Source organism: Bicyclus anynana, chromosome 24 (assembly GCF_947172395.1).
Source record: "Bicyclus anynana chromosome 24, ilBicAnyn1.1, whole genome shotgun sequence".
In the NCBI taxonomy this organism is placed as follows: Eukaryota; Metazoa; Arthropoda; class Insecta; order Lepidoptera; family Nymphalidae; genus Bicyclus; species Bicyclus anynana.
The window spans coordinates 37145-63918 of NC_069106.1; the positions used below are offsets into that span (position 1 = coordinate 37145).

Below are 26774 nucleotides of genomic sequence, written 5' to 3' on the forward strand. Positions count from 1 at the left end.
AATACAAATTAATCAAGTCCAAACACAAGGTAGCTACTGTGAACCGTCGAGGAGTTCTCTTCACTGTCCTTCGTCTCCATCACCAGACCCTTAATACAGTCACAACTCTTAAAGGTGGAAAGTTCTCATCAATACAAATTAATTAAGCCCAAACAAAAGGTAACTGCTGTAAATCGTTGACGAGTTCCATCGACTGTGTTTCGGCTCCATCATCCGCCAGAAGAAGGACATAGGATAGGACTTTTTTTTTGTAGGGGTAGGGTAGGGGTAGGGTAGGGTAGGGTAGGGGTAGGGTAGAGGTAGTTGATGGTAGTTGTTTCGTATAATATTTATCTAAACCTACAATTATTATAACAATATGTAGTATTTAACAAAACTTAACATGTTTTGATGAATAGGTTTTATAAATGCACAAGTTTTCCTGTACCTATAAGTGCATATTTAATTATAATATATGTGAGATCATGTTAACTAGCTATTTAATTTGATAGGTATGTCACACAATGCAGTTTTAATTGTTTTTGTGCAAAAAAGATGCATTTTAGTCAATCATGGTCATACATGGTCAATCATGGTCATACATGGTCAATCATGGTCAATGTTGTCGTTTTATTTACATTACTTGGAAACTATTTATTTTAGAATTATAAAAAGAAATATATTAGAGATCCTCTCAACAAGCTCTTTCATTTGATGTGTCACATTATGCAGGTAGGATTTTTTTTGTATTTTCCATCTTGCCCCCAAAAGTGATCTTCGTATTTAAAAGTGTGCGCGAGTGATTCAAAAAATTCAAAATTCATTTATTTCAAGTAGGCTCAGTTTACAAGCACTTTTGACACGTCAGTTGATATTATAAGGGTTCCGTTTTTGTACTACGTACGTTCGGAACCCTAAAAACCGCATCAAAATCCGTTGCGTAGTTTTAAAGATTTAAGCATAGATAGGGACAGAGAAAGCTTTGTCTGGCTTTGTTTTATGTAGTGATATAGTAGATTGTTATACAAGGGGCTAAAAAGACCCATTATATACGAGGTATTTTTAGGCCCGAGACGTTTTTAGTTGTATAACAATCTACTATTTTTAAAGGTCCGTTTGTAATTTATTTAAACTTTAAGAGCTAAATTTTGTTATAGTCAAGTGTCGTCGATTTTACGATTCAATTGTGACGATAACAACTTCTAGAACTTTTTGAATCGTTATATCTCAGAGTCCGTGGCTCGTAAGAAAAAAAGTATTAATACATTTATTATAGATAATTTTATGTTCTTAAATTTTTATCTCACGTTTTTTTATGATAAAACTTACCGTTTTGCTTAAAATCGCGAAAAACTCATTTTATTGACCTTTGACCTTATATATTTTTTTCTTCATAACGGGAATGATAGAAAAGTTTTAAACATTGTTTATGTTTTGAACAATTTTACTAATTAAGCCTAAGCTTGTTGGTATTTTATGTACCTTCACTCTAATTTTTTGGTCTAGGTTGACCGGAATTAGTGGAGTCAAATAATACATAGAACAAGCAAATGCAGGAAGTCCTCAGAAACAGCTCCGATTTTGATGATTTTTTTTAAAGTCATGTTTTTTGTGTGTAATAAGTGTGTGAATTGATTATTGTAAATTACAATGTTTTTTATAATGATATTGCAAGCTGTAAGGCGGAATTTAGTGTTTATTTCAATAAGATCTGACTGTAACCTGAATTCGCAGTAAATACATTTTGATTTTTATGTTATTTAAAATCAGAAATGTTTTGGTGCGGGGACGAAATTATTTATATTGGAAAAAAATATCTATGCTATTTATATAAAAAATAATTTAAAAATACTACCCAATTCAAAAATACGAACGTATGCAGAAAACTAACAAGCGAAAGAAAATATTATAATATTTCTATCTATTGATCCCTTTCAAGGCGGTGCCAATGGTCTAATTAATGGGTCGACAATCAGTCATCTACCGTTTTCCTAGCTTTAGGTTTCCAATTGTTTTTTCATATCTATATGAAATTATCTTCGGAACATACCCTTTATAAAAAAAAAGAATTATCAAAATCGGACTACTCAATAAAAAGTTATACTTGGTTTTACACTAACATTAATGGGTAAACAATCAAACTTTCCCTGTTTTCGTAATGTAAATGTAAAACTAAGCATAACTTTTTATTGAGTTGTCCGATTTTGATATATTTTTTTTATTAAAATATTGACCGTAACTGGAAGCTTTATATTGAGAGTAGCATTTCCGTTTCCGTCGATTTCATACCAGTTTTCGTACTTTTATTGACGTCACGTCTGGCTATGTGGCGCCACCTGGCGGTGTCGGGCTCGGGAAGTTTCGTAAATCGCTGAGCGCGACTTTAGCTCATTGGCGTTTTGTTTACCGTCGAAGCAACATCTTGCAATCAGTTGGTACCCGACATTGCAAGATAAAGTGTAATAAGTGAAGTGACTTCGCTGTGAGTACTTTATATTTTATTACGTTGTAATTATTACGTTGTTACATACAACGTTAATGTAATTAACGTAAAATTATGTAAAATGTAAATGTAAAATTTCAAATTTCATTTGAAAATAGTACGTGATCATTATTTTAACGGTTTTTCCGTTCGGATCACTACTTCATGTGTTTGAAAGTCTTGCTTTTTTGCAAATGTTTTCGTACTTGCATGTATATAATAATATTTTCTTTGTAGTGATTTTTCAACAGTTAAAATAGTATTAAAAGTGGCGGGGCCCAGCGGGCTTCCTAAAAATGTGAACTCAGAAACCAAAGTGAACGTTCTAGCAATAGACTGTTGTCTAACATATATACTACAAAACGAACGCGTGGCCAGTGGCTTTCGTTTCAAAGGAGTACGTAAATTACGAATGCTCGAAGACAAGTTAGACAAAGAGTATTTGGAAGTTACTCAAACTTATTGTTACTTCAATTCAAACCGGCATTGAAAAAAGGTTCACAAATCCCGCCAGAATTTAGCACAGGAATTTTGATTGGATGTAAATTACTGGCCTTATAAATCGCCACCCCACGCAGGGGCAAGGCGTAGACACTGTTAACGTCGCTGGACACATTTGCAGTCAAATATAGGTCTAATAGATTACCGCCCCTCGCGGGGGCAAGGTATACACAGTTTTTTAACGTTCCTGGACGTATTTGCAAAACCAACTTACTGAGTAAGGTATAGAAAGTTTAAATATTCCTAGACGTATTTGCACAGTCAAATACCCGACTAATAGATTACCGCCCCTCATGGGGACGAGGTTATAGAAAGTGTTAACATTCCTAGACGTATTTCCAGTCAATGAGGATCGCCGCCCCTCGCAAGGGCAAGGCACGAAAAGTGTTGAAATTTCATCACGTAGAATACACAACACGGAATATACATACAATGCGCAAACGCTCATGCACAGCCATGCTTGCATGATAATTGCAACCCACCCTCGCGGGGTGTTTATCTCTTTATATAAATTATTCAAATACCGGTGTCCTTGATCGCCACCGTCGCGGGCGTATGCATGAAGAGTAATGTTCCATCGCGTGGAACATACAACACGGAATATACATATCTGTAATGCGCACACGTTCATGCACAGCCTTGCTTGCATGATCAATACAATCCACCCTCGCAGGGTGTTTATCAACGATGTATGGATACGAATATCTTATCTATCTATATAAATTATTCAAATACCCGTGTCGATGTCGTGTGTGTGATCGCCACCCCTCGCGAGGGTAATGCATGAAAAATGTTAAGGTTCCATCGCTTGGAACGCTTGCGCAGCCTTGCCTGTATGATCATTATAATCCACTCTCGCGGGGTGTTTATCAGCAATGTACTAGAGACTAATGTCCGCCCTTGCAGGCTGACTCACTATCTTTTACGTTTGCTAGTTGACATATACAAAATTGAGTTTCTATGTAAAAATGTCATTTATTGCTTACTCGTGAATATCCCACAGTAAGTAAATGACATTTTTCCAATTGATATAGGTTGATAATAAAGACCCAAATAGTGAATAGGCCAACTAGATTTGTAACCAATGGGTGAATTAATTACTTTGTAACAATGGCGTAAAAATCTGATAAACGAAAGCGTCAGATTAAAACATCATGTACATTTTGGTATAGAGGTTAAAGGCAGGAAACTTATTTTTCCGAATACATCAAAGTTTTCTAAAGGTATTACTGGATGTATACAGTTTATTATTTGCAAAATTTATAACCATACTCCAGGTTTCATAAAACTTAGAAACAAACGAAAAGGTAAAACATATTATGATACCCTCCGTCACCTAGCAAATGTAGAAAAACGCATAAGCGGTAACATAAAAAATTCTATTAAAACAAAGGATTCTAAATGAATCCTTTTTCAGGGGCTCGAGGCCCATCAAGGGTATTATGTATGCTTTAAAGTTTAATGCATCCAGAAAACCTAAAGTATTTTGAGATAGACTTCATTTCAAGCGGTCTTTTTAGCCACCTTTTTCACCACCTTTTTCAGTGGGAGAAAATGGTGGCACCAGAAACGTACAGAGGTTAATCTGAGGTTACCTCCTACCGTTCTCTCGAATAACCTCGTGTTTTTCTTAATCTATATGGAACATCGTTCCACACTCCTGTTTTGGAAGAAATATCAACAATTGTCTACTTAATGAAATACAAAGGATCATAAAAGCACCATGCTTTGTTGTTAATACTGAAGCCGAACCAATATTTAACCTCATTTCCACTTGCTAAATACGCACAGCATCAAAAACTCAGTTTGAAGAATAGACACAAGCCTACTTGCATGTGTATGTAATAAAATCCCAAAGGTGCTTCCTACGTTTTATATACAGGGAATTGTTGGACATCACTTCCTTGTCATTTGAACTATGCATGTCTCTTTCTCAAATACTTTCTCAATGCTATCGAATTCGCAGCATATTTTGTAAGAGATATGTAGAATTAAGAATCGTCAATTTTATCATTTACTAAGAAAATAATACGAAGCGTAGATGTAGACTATATCGAAAACTTGCCCGTTGTCATTTGAACTATGCATGTCTCTTTCTCAAATACTTTCTCAATGCTATCGAATTCGCAGCATATTTTGTAAGAGATATGTAGAATTAAGAATCGACAATTTTATCATTTACTAAGAAAATAATACGAAGCGTAGATGTAGACTATATCGAAAACTGACACCCTCAGCCAGTGTTTTTGTTAGTAGCAGATGCCTTTGACCACGCTTGGGCAGCGTTACTAAACATTCACCCTCTGAGGTATTCATGGTCACGAGAGGAATAGGTACTGCATTCCAATGAAAAGGAAATGTATGTCATACTACTCGTATATGCCCCTAGAGTCAAACTCACCTCCTAAGCAACATTCAATAGGACAAAATGACTGCCGTTACATATTACGGAGGAAAAGAGAGATGAGTTTAAATATAGAATATAACAGTTAAAATTGCAAGATCTTTATGTCTAATAACTTTAATTAGACTATCACTAAGTTCACAACAATACACAATAGTATACGCGGCAGGAACAACAAGCATGCAAATCACTTGTTATACAACATCGCCATCTTCCATACTTGGCGCTTTCATTACTGTAGCATAGAAAAAGTGATTGTGAAATAGGGTATGTCGGTGACTGATCTATTCTGATCTGACTCATTAAATAAGGTACACGTAGTCCATGATTACTTGTACGTATCCCGAGATGTAACTTACGCTCAAGTTGTTTTATACGATGTGTACAGTGTGTATAGGGAATTTCCCACTTGCTTTATGGTATCGCCACCACTTACACTGATTCTCAGAGAATCATCAGAATCGGTTGACAGGAATATATTTAATAGCCTTGATAAGAGTAAGTCTTATGTCATTTGGATCTCAGATTCCGAGTGCTAGCAGTACCGATAATTCTATAGAATGAAGACAAATTTATTATAATCACGACAACGGACTTAGCAGTTACAAAACTGTTAGAGGTAGTCTTCAAGAAATATGGGAAAACCTGAAATTATTTTTAATTTCCTGTCAAAACTTAAAAATCGGCTTGTGTAGTGTTTGTCTAAAAGTAAAAGTTTTAGTACATTATATGACCTAATGTCTAAGAACTGACTCAGTTTAAGTTTCTTGAATCTTCAAGTAACCTACTTAAAAGATCAATAACTTTGTAAAGCATATCCTTAAATTCATGCCAAATTGTTAAGAAAGCCTAAAAATTCCATGCCACCAGTTTGGAATGTTAGTAACTTCTTAATAAGTTATTTTTTCAATAGTTATATCTTTGTAGGTACACTCTGAAAGGCGTGTATATGACCTAACATTACTTATTATAGGGATAACATAGTATAAAATCTGATGATTTTATTTAATTTTGGCCGCAATTTGGCTCAAAAACCTGGCTGGAAATTATTTGTAAATAAAATAATCACTATCATAATTTTTCTTTAGTAAATAATAAGTCTATTTCATTATTAAATAAAATAACTATCCACTACGACTAAATGCAGCAAGAATTAATATTAGTAATAAATTTTTTAAAAAACCGCCTCGCATATGGTTATAGCAGAATGAGTAAAGACGTCACGTAAGAAATCTTCATAACAACTATATCGGTCAGCAGTGTTTTTCCTAAATAATTTAGTGTGAAATATCAATTATATGATGAAATCCCTAAAATTAAAAGTATTGAACTCCAATCCAAAAAATGTATGGTATGTTTTTAGTTCATTGATTATTTTTGAATGTGCTGAGAGTTGGAGTCGCGAGATGAACGAAAACACGTTAAGCACTGCTAACTGTTTTATTTATTAATATTTGTAAAATATAGTAAATGGCTGATGACATATTATGACACTTGAATGTCAAAGAGTTGACAGTTTGAATAAATAATATCCACAGACAATAGATAATTATTACTGGCTACCATTGTACCGTAGACATGTATTTTTGCTACATTCCAACAAAATGGAATATTGTATTATGCACAGACACAGTAAGTCAACTTCATTACTAGCTTGTTCTCTAAATAAAGCCTAATCGAATTAGAGATAATATTGTTATAAAAAGTTTTATTTTAATAATCACATTGGCGAAATAATACCATAATGTGGCGTCACCAGGCGAAAACAAACAGGCTCTCAATATAAAGCTTCCAGTTACGGTCAATATTTTAATAGCAGCGTTTTACCTGAAATAAAACGCATATTAAAATACTTACCTCACTGGAAGCTTTAAGTAATTCCTGCCTGGTGATATATTGAGCCAATGAGCTAAAGTCGCGCTCAGCGATTTACGAAACTTCCCGAGCCCGACACCGCCAGGTGGCGCCACATAGCCAGACGTGACGTCAATAAAAGTACGAAAACTGGTATGAAATCGACGGAAACGGAAATACTACTCTCAATATAAAGCTTCCAGTGAGGTAAGTATTTTAATATGCGTTTTATTTCAGGTAAAACGCTGCTATTATTATGGTACATTCCGTACATGGTCCTATATACATTTAAAAAAATCAATTTCAACTCAAAGAGTTTCACTCAAAGAATACAAGATATGATTGATTGTTTACCCATTAATTTTAGTGTTAAACCAAGCATAACTTTTTATTAAGTAGTCCGATTTTAATAACTCAGTTTGAAATGGAAAGGGTATAATTCTGACAATGGTCCCATATCAATTTTATTTATAAGAAACAATTTCAACCCTCAGGGTAGAAAATCAGAAGATGACTGATTATTTTAATAATTAATTGTATTGTAAAACTATGCGTAACTTATTACAATGTGGTTCGATTTTGATAATTCTTTTTTTAATCATCATCATTATCAACCCATATTCGGTTCACTGCTGAGCTCGAGTCTCCTCTTATAATGAGAGGGGTTAGGCCAATAGTCCACCACGCTGGCCCAATGCGGATTGGCAGACTTCACACACGCAGAGAATTAAGAAAATTCTCTGGTATGCAGGTTTCCTCACGATGTTTTCCTTCACCATTTGAGACACGTGATATTTAATTTCTTAAAAGGCACACAACTGAAAAGTTGGAGGTGCATGCCACGGACCGAATCCACACCCTCCGGAATCGGAGGCAGAGGTCTTATCCACTGGGCTATCACGGCTCTAATATATTTTTAATAGAAAGGGTATATTCCTAAAATATTCCCATATAAATTTGGAAAAGCAATTTTAACCCTAAGAGTAGGAAAATAGAAGATGAATGATTGTTTTCCCATTAATTGAAATGTAAAACTATGCGAAAATTTTTACCGAGTGGACCGATTTTGATAATTCTTTATTTTTTGTAAAGATATTTTTTTCGAAGTAGGTCCCATATAGATTTGGGAAAGCAATTCCAATCTTAAAGGTGGAAAAAGCGGGTACGATTGAGTGCCTACCCATTAATTGTACCATTGGCACCGGCTTCAAAGTAATCAGTAGATGGAAAATCACTGTTCACTGTGAAATTGTGAAAAAAAACTAAAAAAAAAAGTTATTCGTTTCCTAATATTTCAATTGGAAACCATCAAGTCAATAACGTGTATTTTTATTCAATTTTAACAGCAGGCATTTGTCTTTAAGGTGGTAAGTTGAACTGTGAAAAATTTGTGGATCGTGCATTTGAGGTTAAATTCACTACTCTGTCCATAGTCCAAAATGCCTAGAGGACGACGTGCAAACATCGGCCGTCGCACAAGACATGCAAGTCAGCAACAAGTGTATTCACAGAACTTAAGCGAAGAAAGACAAAATATAAACTCAAACTCAATGGATGTGCTTACTAAGTATCAAGTTTTTGGTGACACACGTTGTTATATGTACTCGGTGGAATGGCAGAAGCGTGGACTACCGCATGCTCATATCCTAATTTGGTTGCTGAACAAATTACATTCAAATGAAGTAGATGACATCATATCAGCTGAAATTCCTGATCCAGTCACTGATCCCCATCTACACGACATTGTGACGACACAGATGGTTCATGGACCGTGCGGTGCATTAAATCCAATATCGCCTTGCATGGCTGATGGAAAGTGCACAAAACGATATCCGCGACCGTTGGTCGCCGAAACAGTCACAGGGAACGATGGATATCCAGTTTATCGTCGGCGTTCAAAAGAAGATAATGGTCGAACTATCAAAGTTAAAGTTCAAAATCAAGAGATTGAGATCGGAAATGAATTCATTGTACCATATTGCCCACTGCTATCACGTATTTTCAAAACACATGTAAACGTTGAGAGTTGTCATTCGGCCAAATCAATCAAATATTTGTGCAAGTACGTCACAAAAGGCAGCGACATGGCTGTGTTTGGTATTGCGTCGGAAAATGCGAATGACGAAATCAGCAACTTCCAAATGGGCAGATACGTCAGTACTAATGAAGCACTGTGGCGATTATTGTCATTTCAAATTCATGAAAGATATCCCACAGTTGTACATTTAGCAGTGCATTTGGAAAATGGCCAAAGAGTTTGCTTCACTGAGGATAATGCGGCACAACGAGCTGAGAGACCACCATCGACAACATTGACTAGCTTCTTCGCAATGTGTGAAGCAGATCCCTTCGCAGCGACGCTGATGTACATTGAAATGCCCAAGTATTACACTTGGAATCAATCAACAAAGAAATTCCAACGTCGCAAACAAGGAACCCCAGTTCCAGATTGGCCACATGTGTTTTCCACTGATGCACTAGGTCGCATGTATACTGTTCATCCTAGAAATGATGAATGTTTTTATTTGCGACTGCTGCTGGTAAATGTACGAGGACCAAAATCATTTGCGCATTTGAAAACTGTGAATGGCCACCAATGCCAAACATATCGAGAAGCATGTCAACTATTGGGTTTGCTGGAAAACGATTCTCATTGGGATTTAACACTTGCGGATTCAGTTGTTTCATCAAATGCGTACCAAATACGAGCAATTATCATCACCACATGTTTTCCTTCGCAACCAATTCAGTTATGGAACAAATACAAAGACGACATATGTGAAGATATCTTGCATCGCTTGCGCATCCAAACGAATAATCCTGACATCCAAATAACTGATCAAATCTACAATGAAGGATTGATTCTGATTGAGGATCAATGCTTGACTATTGCAAACAAGCTACTGATTGAAGTAGGAATGATTGCGCCAAATCGATCGATGCATGATGCATTCAACCAAGAATTAAATCGAGAGCTGCAATACAATGTTGATACATTGCAGGAATTCGTTCGAAATAATGTGCCGTTGCTGAATGAACAGCAAAAACAAGTATACAAAACATTAATGCAAGCGGTGGACAATAATACTGGTGGTTTATTCTTCCTGGACGCACCTGGAGGAACAGGGAAAACATTTGTGATATCATTGATTTTGGCCACTACTCGATCAAGATGTGACATAGCTTTGGCGTTAGCATCATCTGGAATTGCGGCGACTCTTGTTGATGGCGGTCGTACTGCACATTCTGCGCTTAATTTGCCACTCAATTTAAACACAATTGATACTCCAACATGCAATATTTCCCGATCCAGTGCAATGGGAAAGTTGTTGATGCAATGCAAGCTCATTGTTTGGGATGAGTGCACAATGGCACATAAGAAGTCACTTGAAGCACTTAACTTCACACTGAAGGATCTTCGGCGAAATAACAACATCTTTGGCGGCTTGATAGTATTGTTGGCAGGCGATTTCAGGCAGACGTTGCCAGCAATTCCCCGTGGAACGCCTGCAGATGAATTGAATGCTTGCCTGAAGGCATCACCTTTATGGAATACCGTAAAAACATTATCGCTAACCACTAATATGAGAGTTCAACTTCAAAATTATCAAAGTGCGGAACAATTTTCCAAACAATTGTTAGCTTTAGGAAATGGGAAAGTCCCAGTTGATGCGACATCTGGATTAATTACCAACGACTTTTGCCGATTTGTAGACTCTCAATTAGTTCTTATTGAAAATGTTTTCCCAAACATTAGTGAGAATTATCAGAATTATGCTTGGTTGCGTCAACGAGCAATTCTTGCCGCAAAGAATAATGATGTACACGCACTAAATTTCATCATTCAATCAAAAATTGCTAGCGATTTGGTGACATACAAATCCGTTGATTCCATAACAAATCCCGATGATGTAGTAAATTATCCAACGGAGTTTTTGAACTCTCTGGAGTTACCAGGATTTCCACCACATGACTTGCAACTCAAAGTTGGTACAGTTATTATGATATTGCGTAATTTGAATCCACCGCGACTTTGCAACGGTACTCGACTGTCGGTAAAAAGACTTATGCCGAATTTGATTGAGGCAACCATTATTAACAATTAGAGGCTAGTTTTGTAAATGTCTCAAAGAAGGTAAAAAGGTCGTCTAGGAGGTGTAAATATGATCCTGAAACATTTTGTTCGATACTCGTATCGTCCATTTATACGATATTTAAAGTACGAGATTAACACTTTAAATATTGTAATGACATAATTTGTTAGTAAATAAGCAAAAAAAAAAATTTATTTAATACATGCACACAATAACATATCATCAAATTAAAAAATTAGTTTTATAATTTGTTTAATACTGAAACTTCTATTTCTAAAACTGCCTTGGTTAGGTATGGAACAGAAAGAAGATAGTTGATTATAAATGTAACTCACACGAAGTTTTTCAGAGATTTCGTGTTGTTACTCGTTTTTTGGTACATATTCCTGCTCTATTAATCTATGGAACAATTTGCGCAGTAATTTAATTGTGATGAAAGTACTGAAGATATGGTTTACGGTGTAATTCCTTTGCCTTTTCCCTGCGGGAAAGAATACAGTTAAAACATCAAAATCAATTGTGATGCTGGAAACATAATTATAATACTGATTTGTATTTAATACCATAATTAATTTAATTACTGATTTATAAATAGTTCCAGTGTTAGTGTAGTAATATCTCCAGCTCTAATATATAATAAACTCCACCTGATATATTGGATCTAAAATCCCTTATATAAGACGACCTTCACCGACCTGTCTACTAGATGAAAACTTTTTTATATCAAGTTAAAAATATCAATAAATTTATTGACAAAGGGTTGCCTAAAAATTCAGTCGACAATATTACGAGTATTAATTATCAATTTCATTACTTTTACTAGTTTGGTAATAGAAAAACTCCAATTACAAACGAGCGAGCGAAAGTATGAAGCCTATAAAATATGCAAACGTTAGGTTGACTATCTCTTGGGTAGGCAGATATAAACAGGTAAATCAAGCACACAGCACTGGCCTAGTTAAGTATTAAATTTCATTACGAACACGATGGTATAGTTATCAGCGAAAAATCAGTCCAGGACCCCGCATATCATCAGGTCTATGACTATTCATATCCTGGACTGTAATTTTTTGGCAAAACATTGGAAATTTATTAATAACATATTGAGTACTTTTCATGCAGTGGGTATTCATTCACAGGTCGGTGGGTCGATATTATTCGGATCCTTACATTGAAAATAATTTACATGAGATTAGATAAAGTAGAGTATAAAATGTGCATAACTTGCCATTAAAGCTCTGATGTCTCTATTATAGAACTCACTTCGTTCGTTTTATAAAATGCACTAGTGCTTAAATGGCCGTATTATAATCTATTGTTTTATTGTAGGTAAGATGTATAATATACATATATTATTTTATATTGAAATTAAAAATATATTGCACTCTTAACATCATGAAAAAATTACACTTGAGCTTTCTACCTTCGAGAAAAAATAAAAAACTGAGGGTTTCCTGGAAGCGGTGAAAATGTTCAGCATAATATAAATGCATTTTCATAAAATATTTTTAACATGGTAGCACGGCTACTGATAATGTTACGACCAACTTAATTAGTCTCATAATTTCCTTAGGTGAAGCGCACGGTCAATGACGAACATGTTTACCTACTAAAGGAAATTGATTATTAATAATGAAGTTACTTTGCAAATAGTTGTTGTCTTATAGTTATATTAAACAGCTACAATTACTAATACCTTCATGTGATTGAACTGGAATTACGAACAAGTCTGATGAGAGTTATATTGTTATTATAATTATACTTATACAATTGTACATATTCAAACTTTATTTCGTTGTCCGTTTAAAGTGGTAAAAAAATAGGAAAAAAAATTTTGGGGTTCCTTCCCTTCTAGGTACATACATGCAAAGTGAGGTTGATTTTTTTATCGTCTATCCCATGGTGTGGGGTATCGTTATCGGCATGTTTGTACATTAAATTACGGTTCAAAGTGCTAATTAATATTAATAAAAATAATCTACGGAACCCTACACAGCGCGTAGCACGACACGCACTTGGCCGGTTTTTGTACGTATGTACGTTCGGAACCCTAAAAACGCCTAAACAGATCTAGATATTTATTAAGATGCGTATGCAAATGTTTGTGTAGATGTACGGATGTTTATATACTATATTCATATTTTTTTTAAGCTTAAACAACTGAAAAGGTCCCATTACAAATGGTTCAGCCGTTTCAGAAATTAACCCAGACATCCCGAACCGACAGGCAAAAACAAAAAGTTCGTGTTTTACTATAATGTAAACAACTATATGCACTTGTGAAACCACAGACAGACATTCAATAGTAGTCATATGATTGATGTACAGTATTCATGGAAATGTTGATTTACCTCGGCATTACAGTATTCTTGATTTGCTTATTGCACTTAAATACATTGAGTAGTTTCTCACTGCATCCACGTGTAGTGTGGAGTCCGCACGCACTGTCACTGCACGCGCACTGGTCAGTGGTCACTGGACGACTGTAGTACTGAACTGAACCACTGACTGGTGACTGATGACGCAGTGACGCTGTCGGCTCTAGTTTTGTACTCCCACTGATTCCCAAAATGTAAACGAGCAGCCAAGCTCGACACATCGATCGATCGACGATTGGGATTTTTGGAGTTTACTCCTTAAGAATCGATTTTTCGTATACAGTGTGTTTTAAAAATACCGTCCGATCCAAAATGTGCGTGTAAGCATTATAATATTATAAACAAAAAATATATTTAAAAAAATATTATTCAATAATTAAGCATTTTTATCGTGATAATAAAGTTTCTAATTTTAAACATAAATTGTCCAAAAACTTGGAAAATTGAAAAAGTGACAACACTGTACTATTAATTATGGTACGCATATCTAGATTATTACCTCCTACCTACACACCTGTGGCACAAAAGTCGGCAAAATAGAAAGCCTTTTGACAATACCGCGCCGCATATCGTAAAGGGTAGGTAGTAGGTACCATCGTTTTCGGCGCCCACTGTCTTTGAAACACCGCGCCGCCGCCGACACGTGCAATGTCTGTAATGCTGTGTTTAGTTTGCTTGCGCCACTCGCCCAAAATGCAGACTTAAATTAGTAGTAGTAGATCTATTTGCGACAGAGCTATTACTGTGTTCCAGAGTAAAAGGGATAGTTTCTGGTGTAATGTATGTTCAAGGAGTGGAAAATGTGGAAAATGATCCACTAACCATTAATTCATCTGCCATCGTCCATCTGCGTAAATTAACTTTTCGTGTTTACACACATCACAACACGCCAGTTATGCAAGCACGCATGCATGCATGTACATAGCACAATATGATAAAGCACCTTGACAAACCCATCACCTTGTTGTGTGTACTTGTGTGTTTACTTGCCCATTCAATACCGCTTTGAATAGAAACGTGTAAACGCAGCACAAAACATAGATGGCGGCGTTTTTATTTTGTAGTAATGCCTACTAATAATTAACCTAACTCAACTTTTGTGTTGCCATGTAAGTTTTTATAATTTAGCATTTTTTTATGTTAATTTCGTGCAGGGAAAAAAATGTATTTCTTTAAAAATAAGGACTGCATAAAAATAATGTATACAAGATACCTAAACCTAAGTACACCCTTAAGGGCCGGACGGTATTTCCTATAACACACTGTATAAGAAATGGATTGATATATCAATATTAGATGGGAAAAAACGGATTAGGATTGATTATTAATTTCGGGCGCTACAGTACAGTAGGTACAACCAAAGATTTTATACTTTAGATATGTGACGTGACTACAAAATCACCGCAAAGTGTTCCGAATTTAGCTAATCCACACACATGCACAATTTTGTGTGTCACAATTATATATTTATGTAAGTATATGCAGTTTATACACTTCTTAAACACATAACACAACATTGTAGACAATATTTTGGTAGTAGTGGACAGCAGTTGGCCACTTTTATGCGCCTCAGTTTCGACGACTAGTGACATATTAGGTAGTATACAATGTTTGGGTGCGTACAAGTTATCTCGGCCGCGCCTGGCTGCGCTCTGCCGTGCGTGTTCATTTACGCAAGTCATCCAGGAAGATCCTATGACTAATGCTTATCGTACAATATTAGCCAATGGGGATGATGACTAGGTTTGAAACTTTGAATATATTGATTTATATGAGACACTAGCGGACGCCCGTGACTTCGTCCGCGTGGAATTCAGATTTTCACAAATTCTGCGGAAACCATGACGAGATGAAAAGTAGTCTTTGTGCTAATCCAGAGGAAAGTCTATTTCCGTTTAAAATTTCAGCCAAATCGCTTCAGTAGTCACAGCGTAAAGGAGGAACAAACACAAGCTTTCGCCTTTAAAATGTTAGTGTGATTCAGGTCAATAGGTTCTGCGAGTGAAGACGGACTTGGCTGCGCTCCGCCGTGTGCGCACTGCACCAGCACATGGGCACATTCGCGAGTTTCCAAGAAGATGCTTATCACTTATGCGTATCAATTTCTACTTAATGCTGGCTTACGATAAATCTGCATACCTACAGGTTGGCTTCATTATTATCTATTGATAAAATTAAGCATGTCGATAAATAATAATAAATAATAAATATACTTAAACAATACACACTATCTAGCCCCAAAGTAAGCATACAGAGCAGCTTCTGTTATGGGTACTAAGATAGTTGATATTATAATATTCATATACATTTATATACTACATATAAATACTTATATAATGTATAAATACACACAGACACTGGAAAAAACCCATGTTCATCACACAAATATTTTCCAGTTGTGGGAATCGAACCCACGGCCGTGGATGCAGAAAGCAGGGTCACTACCCACTGCGCCACACGGCCAAATGAACTTGAATCGCTTGTGTAAATTACTAGCGGACGCCCGCGACTTTGTCTGCACTTAAACATATTTAATAGGGATGATAACAGTTTTTTTAAATTGTATACACCGTGCTACCGGCCGCGTCTATAATCCGCCGCGACATGTATGTATACATTACGAGAAACTCTATAGTAATATTAAAAAAAAGCTGAAGCACATTCACACGCTATCGAAAAAAAAAATTAAAATTGATGAAAAAACTTCAGAACATCCTGTTTCATTCTGTTTGGAAAGAAGAGGTTAATGAACTTTAACCTAGTTTCAGAAATTTTGTTGTTTAATACCTACATACCTACTATTTTTGATACACCTAGTCGGCGGCAGTGTCTTTACTAGGGTTGTTAATAAAATATCGATATATCAAAATATCGATTATCACTTAATAGCGATAAGTATTAATTACTAATATTTTTATGGACGATATATCGATAGTTCGATATTAAAACGTAGATATCGATACTAGATATTTTTAACAAGTTTTAATTTTTTATATCCCTCGCAAATTATTTAAACTAAAACATTATCAAACATAATCTACTGTACTTTATTTATACTTTATTACGTTTTTCATATTTTAGTTTATTTAATTGCATTTTATCGAAAATGTCACTGAAATAAGTAAAACGTAATGTATTCAGATAGTATACACTACTTTACCCTCAGACAAAACTTTAAACATGTTTAATCGTATTAATTTACTTGTCAATTTAGTTACATAAAAAATAGTGAAGTTTAATAAATACTTAATTGTTAAAAGTTTTCATTTAGCCGAAAAATTTATTTTGAAATTATCGATATATCGAGAATCCGATATTTTAAAAAATAGCAAGCCCTAGTCTTTTGCGGTTTCCTTTTTGATAACGCCGCTCGCCGCCTAACCCGTAACTATTGTCGGCAATGTCCAAAAATAGGTACAGGTAAGAAATGTATCTTTCGATCGTTTCTTATAACGCAAGGTGATTGGTTGGGTCTTAATAATTCGATCATTCGGGTCACGGGTCTTTCGTGTTTTGTGTATCGTTACGACTCGACTTAAAGTATGTAGTTACTTGAGTCTTAAACTGAACATCCGTAGGACATGAATCGGAACCCTTTTTGTATTCGTTACAAGTTAGCCATCGACTACAATTTCACCTGACGGTAGTACTACACTACCGTCTGTAAGTGATTATGCAATCTGAAATGGAAACGGACTAACTTATTAGGGGGAGTATTTGAATCCACGGCTTGGCGGTACGTCTTTGTCGGTAGGGTGGTAACGAGCCACGATCGAAGTCTCCCACCAGCCAGGACCAAAACCCCAATCGGCCCAACCGAGGTTCAAACCCAGGATCTCCGTCTTGTAAATCCACCGCGCACACCACTGCGCCACGAAGGCCGATAAATTCCGAACTGATCGGATTTTAGGTTGCTATTCTGTAAAGTGATGTTGTACGACTGACCGACGAGTATTCGATCCAGATAATTGTTACAAGTCCAATTCAGTGTGGTGAACAAAAATCGTTCGCAGATTATTTGAGGCGCTGACGGCCGCGTCACTCGCTCACGCACAAGTACTGATCGGGTATCACATGTCTAGTACGGGTTAACACCCGTAAATAAAATAGAATTTAATTTAAAGAAATAGGTTAAAGTGAATGACCTCAAAGCTCAAAGGGACCGACTGGCTGCCGACGTGACTGCGGCGAGGAGGTAGGTAGATGTTTGAAAATACAGGATGTGTTAAAATAATCGATTTTTGAAAGTTTATTACAATTGTAACTCCTTGAATTGTACTTTGTTTTTTTTTTAATAACACTGATGGATAATAGACATTGGGTACATTATGTGGGATTTTGGTTTAAGACGAATAACGTAGCGCGGTGTATAAATTAAGAGTATGCTATACTATTAGTAAAGCAATTTTGTAAAAGTAACAGGGTATCTGCTATCATTACTTTCGGAGCTACAGGATTTTAAAAGGTCAGATTTGCGGCGCTGCCGCGGATCCCTGAAAAACGCCCCATACATAATGGTACGAATTAAATGACGTCGTAGGTCCAAAATGATCGTTAGATTTGTATGGGCGTTCAAACAAAATTACTAACATCTTTGTTATTTGTGCGTTTAAGTTTATAGTTCCTATAATAAAAAATGTCACATTTAATGTAAGGAAGCTAAAACTGTATGAACTTTCATCTATTTACGAAAAAAGATTTTGAATAGATTTTGAAATTTTATAATCTTATTTATTTTGCCTAGTAAAGTTATCATTATCAACCCATATTCGGCTCACTACTGAGCTCGAGTTTCCTCTCAGAATTAGAGGGGTTAGGCCAATACGATGTTTTCTTCACCGTTTGAGACACGTCGTATTTAATTTCTTACAATGCACACAACTGAAAAGCTCGAGGTGCATGCCCCGGACCGGAATTTTATTCGAACCTACGCCCTCCGGAATCGGAGGCAGACGTCATATCCACTGGGCTATCACGGCTCATTTATAATGTACCATTATCAACGAGTAACACAGATTATATTTTTATCCATATAAGTATTGTCACAGGAACAGAAACTACGTACCTACCTATGTAAAACTGCTTGGTGTTCGCTTACATAAAACATAAATAATTGGTCATATAACAAGATGTAAACTTAATAAATATAATAGGTACCTACTCTGAAAATCGGAACATAGGGTCATTTCGCCTGTTCGCGTCCACTGCAGCACTGCACTCTAGTGCAGTTGGAAAGTTTGAAGGAGAAAATAAAAATGTCCTAGCACTAATTTTAATGAAAACTTTATTTAATGTACCTATTCATTATAATAGTCTATTTTAAGATAACGTTTAGTTTTGTTCGAAACATCTTGTAGTTTTTTGTTTAAAAAGACAAACATCGGAAATGGGCCATTTACCCAGTTTGCGTCCATAAAATCCAATTTGCGTCCACCAGCATAGACAAGGAATAAAGGGATGATATTTTTATAATACTGTAAAAAGAAATTGGATTTTAATAATTTATTGATTATAGAATTATAGTTATTTAAAAACCAACATATTAACATTAATAAATCACCTAAAACATTTCCTGTCTTTGGACAAAGAGCAAAACCACTTTCGCCCCCATTGAAAATTCTTTTTGGATCACTAAAAATACATTTTTGCTGTATATTCATCGAATAACTGATTACCATAAAACACGATCTAATAGACTCTTCTTGACTTGGCCACTAGCTTTACAAATGCCCTCAGAATTTTTAAGCGAGATTTCTTTATTTCTGGGCAAAATTTTTGTAATCTACTTTGAACCTGGACTATAAACTTTATCTATTTTAAAGCCCCCCCGTCTTGTATTTTTTTTTCTAAACAGTATCTAATAATTCACTGGGAATCCACAATGGGAAACATTTAGAAGCCATTCAACTACTTTATTTCACCATCTACTTGTAGCGCAGGTTCTGCGCCCTGGTGTTTTTAACTCCATCTGGTCTGCGCCCACTGATTTAGTCCAATACTGTGGTCTTGCGAATAGAAGAGAGAAGTAGAGGAATTCTTAGCATATTTGTTCTTCTCACGAATTTTATTCAACACTTTCCTTAAATATCCTTCTGTGACTGTTCTTTTTTCCTTCTACTGTCTCTTCTCCGAAGAACTCATGTTTAACGAAATAAAATTGAAATTAAAGAAATTACATTTCGTTCAAAGTAGAAAACGTATTAAAGTTGTATACCTACATAATAAAAAATGTATCTACAATAGATGAATAGATGGAAATGGAAAATGGACGCGATTTTCTTTTGTTATTATTCCCTGTGGTATAGTTTGCGTCCATTGCGGACGCAAAGTGTAAGTTTTATGAATTCGGTGTAGTTATTCGCGTCCACCTTATTTTAACAGTTAACTGTAAAAAATGTAACCAAATTCATAATTAATATAAAACCTTTTATCATAATTAACGTCTAGAAATAGCTAATATATCCAAAATACACATAAAACAGTAAAAGACTTTCCTTCAAACGCACCGCTGCTCACTATTTTTAACCGACTTCAAAAAAGAGGAGGTTCTCAATTCGGTCGGTATTTTTTTTTTAATGTATGTACACCGATTACTCAAAGACGTCTGGACCGATTTCAAAAATTATTTTTTTGTTTGAAACGGTATAGTCCCCATTTGGTCCCATTGCCATCATGTTAAGATCTGAAGACCAAGGTCAATTAAGGGAACCCCTTAACGGTTTACGGTAGCTACCTTGTGTTTGGGCTTGATTAATTTGTATTGCTGAGGATTTTATATTTTATTTGTATTGCTGTACCAAGATGGGTTGTGACTGTCATTAGGGGTCTGATGTATTCGTTTGAGATGAAATTTTACACTAAAAATGGATAAATAATAAAAATTTTAATAAAAAAATACAACCGACTTCAAAACCTAAAAACGTACCCACTAAACTAAAAAGTAAAAAATAACATCATAATATGTTCTACCTGCTGATCAGTATGAAGGCGGTGCTTAGCCGGTGTTGTCTTAATTTAAGCCATTTCTGACAGGACCACATGAAACAACACTGTCTGCAAAATCTAAATCTATAAGATATTCTCACATGGCTTGAATTAATACATCACCGGCTTAGCACCGCCTTCATACTGATCAGCAGGTAAAACATATTATGATGTTATTTTTCACTTTTTAGTTTAGTGTGTACGTTTTTAGGTTTTGAAGTCGGTTGTATTTTTTTTATTAAAATTTTTATTTTTTGTCTCACAATCCCGCTCTCTTGTTGAACAGCCGTCACTAAATGTTTTTTTACACAGGATTGGTTGGGCGCACGGAGCTATGGTCTATCTGTGCGTGTCTCTTATTTATTGAGGTATTATGTTAGTATTCTTAATTTCGAGAGTTTTCAAAGGGAGATCCGTAAAATGGACGCGAATTGGGCGATGGACACGAACAGACGAACTTACCCTACCTACCGATTGATTGTATAACTGTGACTCAATTAACATCAACAAGACAATGGACAAGTGTTTGTAAACCATAAACAACTCCAGCTGATAAAACAATTCGCAGAATGATGAACTCAGCACAAAATTACCCACTATCCAGTAGGCATGTAGGTGTCTATTTATATGCGCATCGGCAATCGGCATGACTTGCAATTTGTATACCTAGTAAGTACCTAATTGAGGTTAGTAGTCGGAACTCGAAATCGCCGGCTATTTCATTATTTATTTATATTTAGTTTAGTTCTGATCCTGACTTCTGTAGAAACCGACGTTTTTATACCGATAAGCTTTCATCAGTATTAGGTATTCAAGATAAGATTATATTAGCAATTGGCCTAAAGTGATAACTGACAAGGTAGGAAGGTACTTGATGAATCTATAATATACCCACATAATATAAAATGTATCACTTACCAAAATTGTATAATGTTTATCCCAAAGAATTCCGTTAAAATAACAATCTGTGATTGTGATACTATATTTTATTTTAGCATTAGTAGAACTGGTAGAACCTAGAGTGGAGAGTATTATACTTATTTGATAAATAATAAATATATTGAAAATTGAAATAAAGAGTACTGAGTAGAACTATAATAGAACATTTGTTTTGTTTGGTCAATGGTCATGGACATAGAGTAGTATAAGTCATGCTCAGGGTGTAATCAGTCTGTACATTACGACCTCAGTACAAATTGCATATGCCTCCTTAATTCCCTGTTTGCTCAATAGATGGCGCTTTAAGGCACTTTGACCAGCAGGATTTTGAGGTAATCTTAAGCTAGGTATTAAAAAAAAATATAACCTTGTGCGGCTTGTGACATTTTGTTTAATTTTGTAGACGAAACGGTTTTATTTCTTCTGCTTTCTTCATGGTGTTTTTTTGCCTTGATCTTTCCCGACGACCTGGCTTTTTTTTTATGGATTTTGGTGACTGTTATAAATCGTTTTGACCTGTGCTTTACTTTGGATTCCGAGAACTCTGTTATATATGTCTTGTATTGAGATTTAGTAGAGTTCTTTTTTTATTTTTTCGTGCAGATTTTTTACATTTAATTGGTGTAAATCAACAAATATATTGTTAAGCGGTACTACTAGAGGTTTTGACGAAGATGACTCTATTCAAAGAGACGGAGTTGTTTATGTTCACAAAAGGAGAAACAATAAATAATTATATGTATCCCATTTGTGTTTTTATTATTTGTATCCGAATTCCTTAAATAAAATAATAGAATTAAAGAACAGTTAATACTAGTAGGTAAACATTATGTTTATGTCTCTATGGATATAGGTATATATACGTAATTCGACGCTCATTTTACACTTATGGGTATATATTATAATTGGTGTAGTTCTCTATCTGCTCACATGATGGCGCTAAGCGGAGATGGCATCTGAGGACTCTATACCCTATATTCAATGTACTCTATGGTCATGCTCATGGATGGACAATGGATATACCTTTGACACACAGATCACTATTGACACCTATATTATCTAAGGGATACCTATACTATATTGAGATTGACCGTAGACTATGATTAGAGGTAGTCGGTAGAGAATGAAGAGAAATTTGAGAATGAGATTGACATTTAATGTCAAGTTTCCAATGACAGCACGTTGACATGTTTCCAAGACGTTTAATCTGTGCAAGGGAGCGAAACAAAAAAAATTATATTAATTAGAATATTGCGGGTTCCAAAATTCTGATTTTTTTTCTCAACAGCAATTTGTATCTTCTATCCGAAAAAAATACTATCGATTTGCGTATAAATTATAAATATTAAAGGCCCATTTTGGGACATGTCTAGTATTCATAGAATAATATTTAAAACTATAGGTATTTTTATTAGGGCCATAAGTCCTAGAACTCGAAACCGTAAATAAAGCATTCATTCTACCAAGTAATTGTATTCTATGCATTCTACTCTATGGCTATAATCAAGTAAAGTAATAAATAAACAAAAATGAAAATCTGTGGCTGTTGTTTTGGTTTGGTTTGATTTGATTTCTAAATTCCAATTTCAACTTCAAGGAAAATGGAATACGTATGAGGCATAGGGCGTCAACGCTGCCGCGAGTGGCATACTTAATCGTGGAGCAAATAATTGAGCAAGATGAGTGAGGTGGTGATCCGTCGCGCGCGAGGCTCGGAGCTGGCGCGGCGCGCGGAGTTGGTCCGCTGCGGGTTCTCCTCGTACCTGTGGGACGCCTTCCTGTTCTTCTTCTTCCAAGAGGTTCGGCGCTGTTATACTTTGTTATCAAGTTAGCTCAAGTTGGTCAAAGAGAAGGAAGGAAATCGAGGAGCCACCTGAGAGTGCAGGAAAAGCTATGTCCCTAAACACTACACTACTTTTTATAATCAATGACAAGTAACCCCTTGACTGCGACCTCACTTCATATTAAGTGACGATGCAGTCCTAAAATGGAAGCAGGCTTACCTGAAAGAGCTACAATTTTCTTCTTGATGCATGTTCTGCAGGTATTAAGGTCCCTGTATCACTTTGATGGCTTCCGATTTACTGCCACTGAATAGATTTCCCCTACTGGTTGGCGCCAAGTAAATGTCTTAGTAGTATGTCTTGGCTGTTAGGGTAGGGACCAATGCCTAGCACTAAACCCAGAGTCAATTTATAAAATCAACAATTTGGAGCAAAACAATAGAATGACAAAGTAATGCCAGGCGGTTCCATGTTGGGGGAGATTATTTTAGTCTGTGCATTGGGCCCATTGGTAGTGAAATATAATTTTAAAATATTAAATCTTAAAGCAACCTTAAAAACACTACCAATTGTGCCAAAGGTTTCCAATACTACTTTAATAAGCATTTCTATAGTTTGGTTTTAATATCTATAGCCTACATGAGTGGAGATTATTTGACCGCATTATGATTATTTTGAATTTTTTGATAGTGTTGTGTCATGCTTGTTTTCCAAATATATTTATTACTTGATAGTGTTGTGTCATGCTTGTTTTCCAAATATATTTATTACTTGATAGTGTTGTGTCATGCTTGTTTTCCAAATATATTTATTACTTGATAGTGTTGTGTCATGCTTGTTTTCCAAATATATTTATTACTAGATAGCATAGTAGCATCATGCTTGTGTTGTCCAAATATATTTAATACTTGATAGTGTTGTGTCATGCTTGTTTTCCAAATATAGTTATTACTAGATAGCATAGTAGCATCATGCTTGTGTTGTCCAAATATATTTATTACTTGATAGTGTTGTATCATGCTTGTCTTCCAAATATATTTATTACTAGATAGTGTTGTGTCATGTTTGTGTTGTCCAAATATATTTATTACTTGATAGTGTTGTTTCATGCTTGTTTTCCAAATATATTTATTACTTTATAGTGTTGTGTTATGCTTGTTTTCCAAATATATTTATTACTTGATAGCATAGTAGCATCATGCTTGTGTTGTCCAAATATATTTATTACTAGATAGCATAGTAGCATCATGCTTGTGTTGTCCAAATATATTTAATACTTGATAGTGTTGTGTCATGCTTGTTTTCCAAATATAGTTATTACTAGATAGCATAGTAGCATCATGCTTGTGTTGTCCAAATATATTTATTACTTGATAGTGTTGTATCATGCTTGTCTTCCTAATATATTTATTACTTGATAGTGTTGTGTCATGCTTGTTTTCCAAATATATTTATTACTTGATAGTGTTGTGTCATGCTTGTTTTCCAAATATATTTATTACTAGATAGCATAGTAGCATCATGCTTGTGTTGTCCAAATATATTTATTACTTGATAGTGTTGTATCATGCTTGTATTCCAAATATATTTATTACTAGATAGTGTTGTGTCATGCTTGTGTTGTCCAAATATATTTATTACTTGATAGTGTTGTTTCATGCTTGTTTTCCAAATATATTTATTACTTTATAGTGTTGTGTTATGCTTGTTTTCCAAATATATTTATTACTTGATAGCATAGTAGCATCATGCTTGTGTTGTCAAAATATATTTATTACTAGATAGCATAGTAGCATCATGCTTGTGTTGTCCAAATATATTTATTACCAGGATATGCTCCCAACTTAGTCCACATGAAATTTAGTTAATCATAAATGTCATGGGTATTTTGGGATAAAATCTAGCCTGGTATTGTGTCACATAGAAACTGTCAAAGATATTACATACAAACTTGTATGTCTTCTAAGTATCTTAAGTACTTAACATTAGGTGAGATTGCAGACAAGGGCTACCTTGCCATTGAAAGAAAAAGAAAGAAAGGTGACATTTTTATTTAAAAGTTGTGCCACACATCACTATGTCTTATATGAATTGTAGTGTCTGATGCCTCAACCACCTGACCATCAAGAGTATAACCCAATTGATGGACACAACAACCATCACTTGGTGTTCAGCACAACCTTGAATAAGGTACCAGCTGAGCATTCTGATACATGACGAAGCATACAGCGCTGGCGCCCTTTTCACACAAAGCTATCAGCGCTAAGGTACACCGGAGCTGTTATGTGTGTGCAGCTGACACTGGAGCTGTGCGTGCTGGCGGGGGCGGTGCTGTTCATCTTCTGCGGCGTGTCGGCGCCCGCGCTGCTGCTGCTGCCGCCCGCCGCCGCCGCCGCCGTGTTGCTGCTGGTGCTGGCGACGCACCAGGCCCACGCGCACAGGCACGCGCAGGTGACGCCACTTCAAGCTTATTATTTATTAACAATATTTGCAATATTATATTTTATATATGACAATATTCTCATTTCCCTTCAACTAGTCAGAAAAAGATAGTCAGCTGTGGATACAACGACAGTCCACACAAACAGTCAGTAGACATTTCCATCACGCCGCATCGAAAACCTCATTGTCGCTTTTCTAAAATGGTTTGTTGACCATAAAATAAAAACGATCACTCTTTATACCACACCACTAAAGTAAAACTTCTTGCAAAAATAAATGACTGAGCGCCATCTCGGAGCGTTCGGCACAACTGCATCTCGACGTGTTCTTGAAGTGTAAAAATAATTTGTTTCAAAGTTCTCTGGGAATGCCATCGTGCGGTAGTCACACGACGAAAGCCATTTCACTGTCCGTCGGTAGCTTCTTGGACAGACAGTACTTGGAGGAACGCATCCACTGATTCCGAGTTGTGTCGCAGAGCGTGAGCGGGGAGCTGCTGGGGCTGGTGGCGGAGGCGCGCGGGCCGCCGGCGGGCGCGCTGCGGGTGCGCCACGAGCTGCGCGACGAGCCGGGCGCGGCGCACGCCTCGCGCGTGGTGGGCACCGTCAGCGTGTCGCAGCACCGCGGCCCGCTGCGGCGCGGCTGGCTGCACGCGCTGGCCGTGCGGCGCGAGTGGCGCGGGCGCGGCGTGGGGCGCGCGCTGGCGGCGGCGGCGCGCGCGGCGGCCGCCCGGCGCGGCCTGGAGGCGCTGGACGCGTGCGCCGGCGCGCTGCAGCCCGCGGCGCGCGCGGCGCTGGCGGCCGCCGGCTGGGAGTGCCGCGGCGTCTACGAGCGCCCGCTGCTGGGCGCCGCGCTCACGCTGCCGCTGCTGCGCCTCGGCGCCGACCTGCCGCTGGCGTGACCGACGACGTCGTCGGGTCCACGCTCCGCGGC

At 36.4% G+C, this 26774-nt stretch overlaps 1 protein-coding gene and 1 pseudogene across 2 annotated transcripts; one reads left to right on the forward strand and one right to left on the reverse strand.

The window, feature by feature from the left end:
* Positions 1-21799, reverse strand: part of LOC112057031 (uncharacterized) — a 33966-nt pseudogene extending 12167 nt beyond the window's left edge.
* Positions 21800-22844: 1045 nt separating this feature from the next.
* LOC112050150 (uncharacterized) lies at positions 22845-26742 on the forward strand. 2 transcript variants are annotated; one of them, XM_052889152.1, is made up of 4 exons: positions 22845-23122; positions 23213-23414; positions 25695-25850; positions 26320-26742. In XM_052889152.1, the coding sequence occupies exons 2-4, from the start codon at positions 23295-23297 to the stop codon at positions 26740-26742; spliced, it is 699 nt and encodes a 232-aa protein (XP_052745112.1). In that variant the 5' UTR covers positions 22845-23122; positions 23213-23294. The 2 variants fall into 2 exon arrangements, with proteins under 2 accessions (XP_052745112.1, XP_052745110.1); XM_052889150.1 differs by having other exon boundaries at positions 22845-23081.
* Positions 26743-26774: the final 32 nt, after the last annotated feature.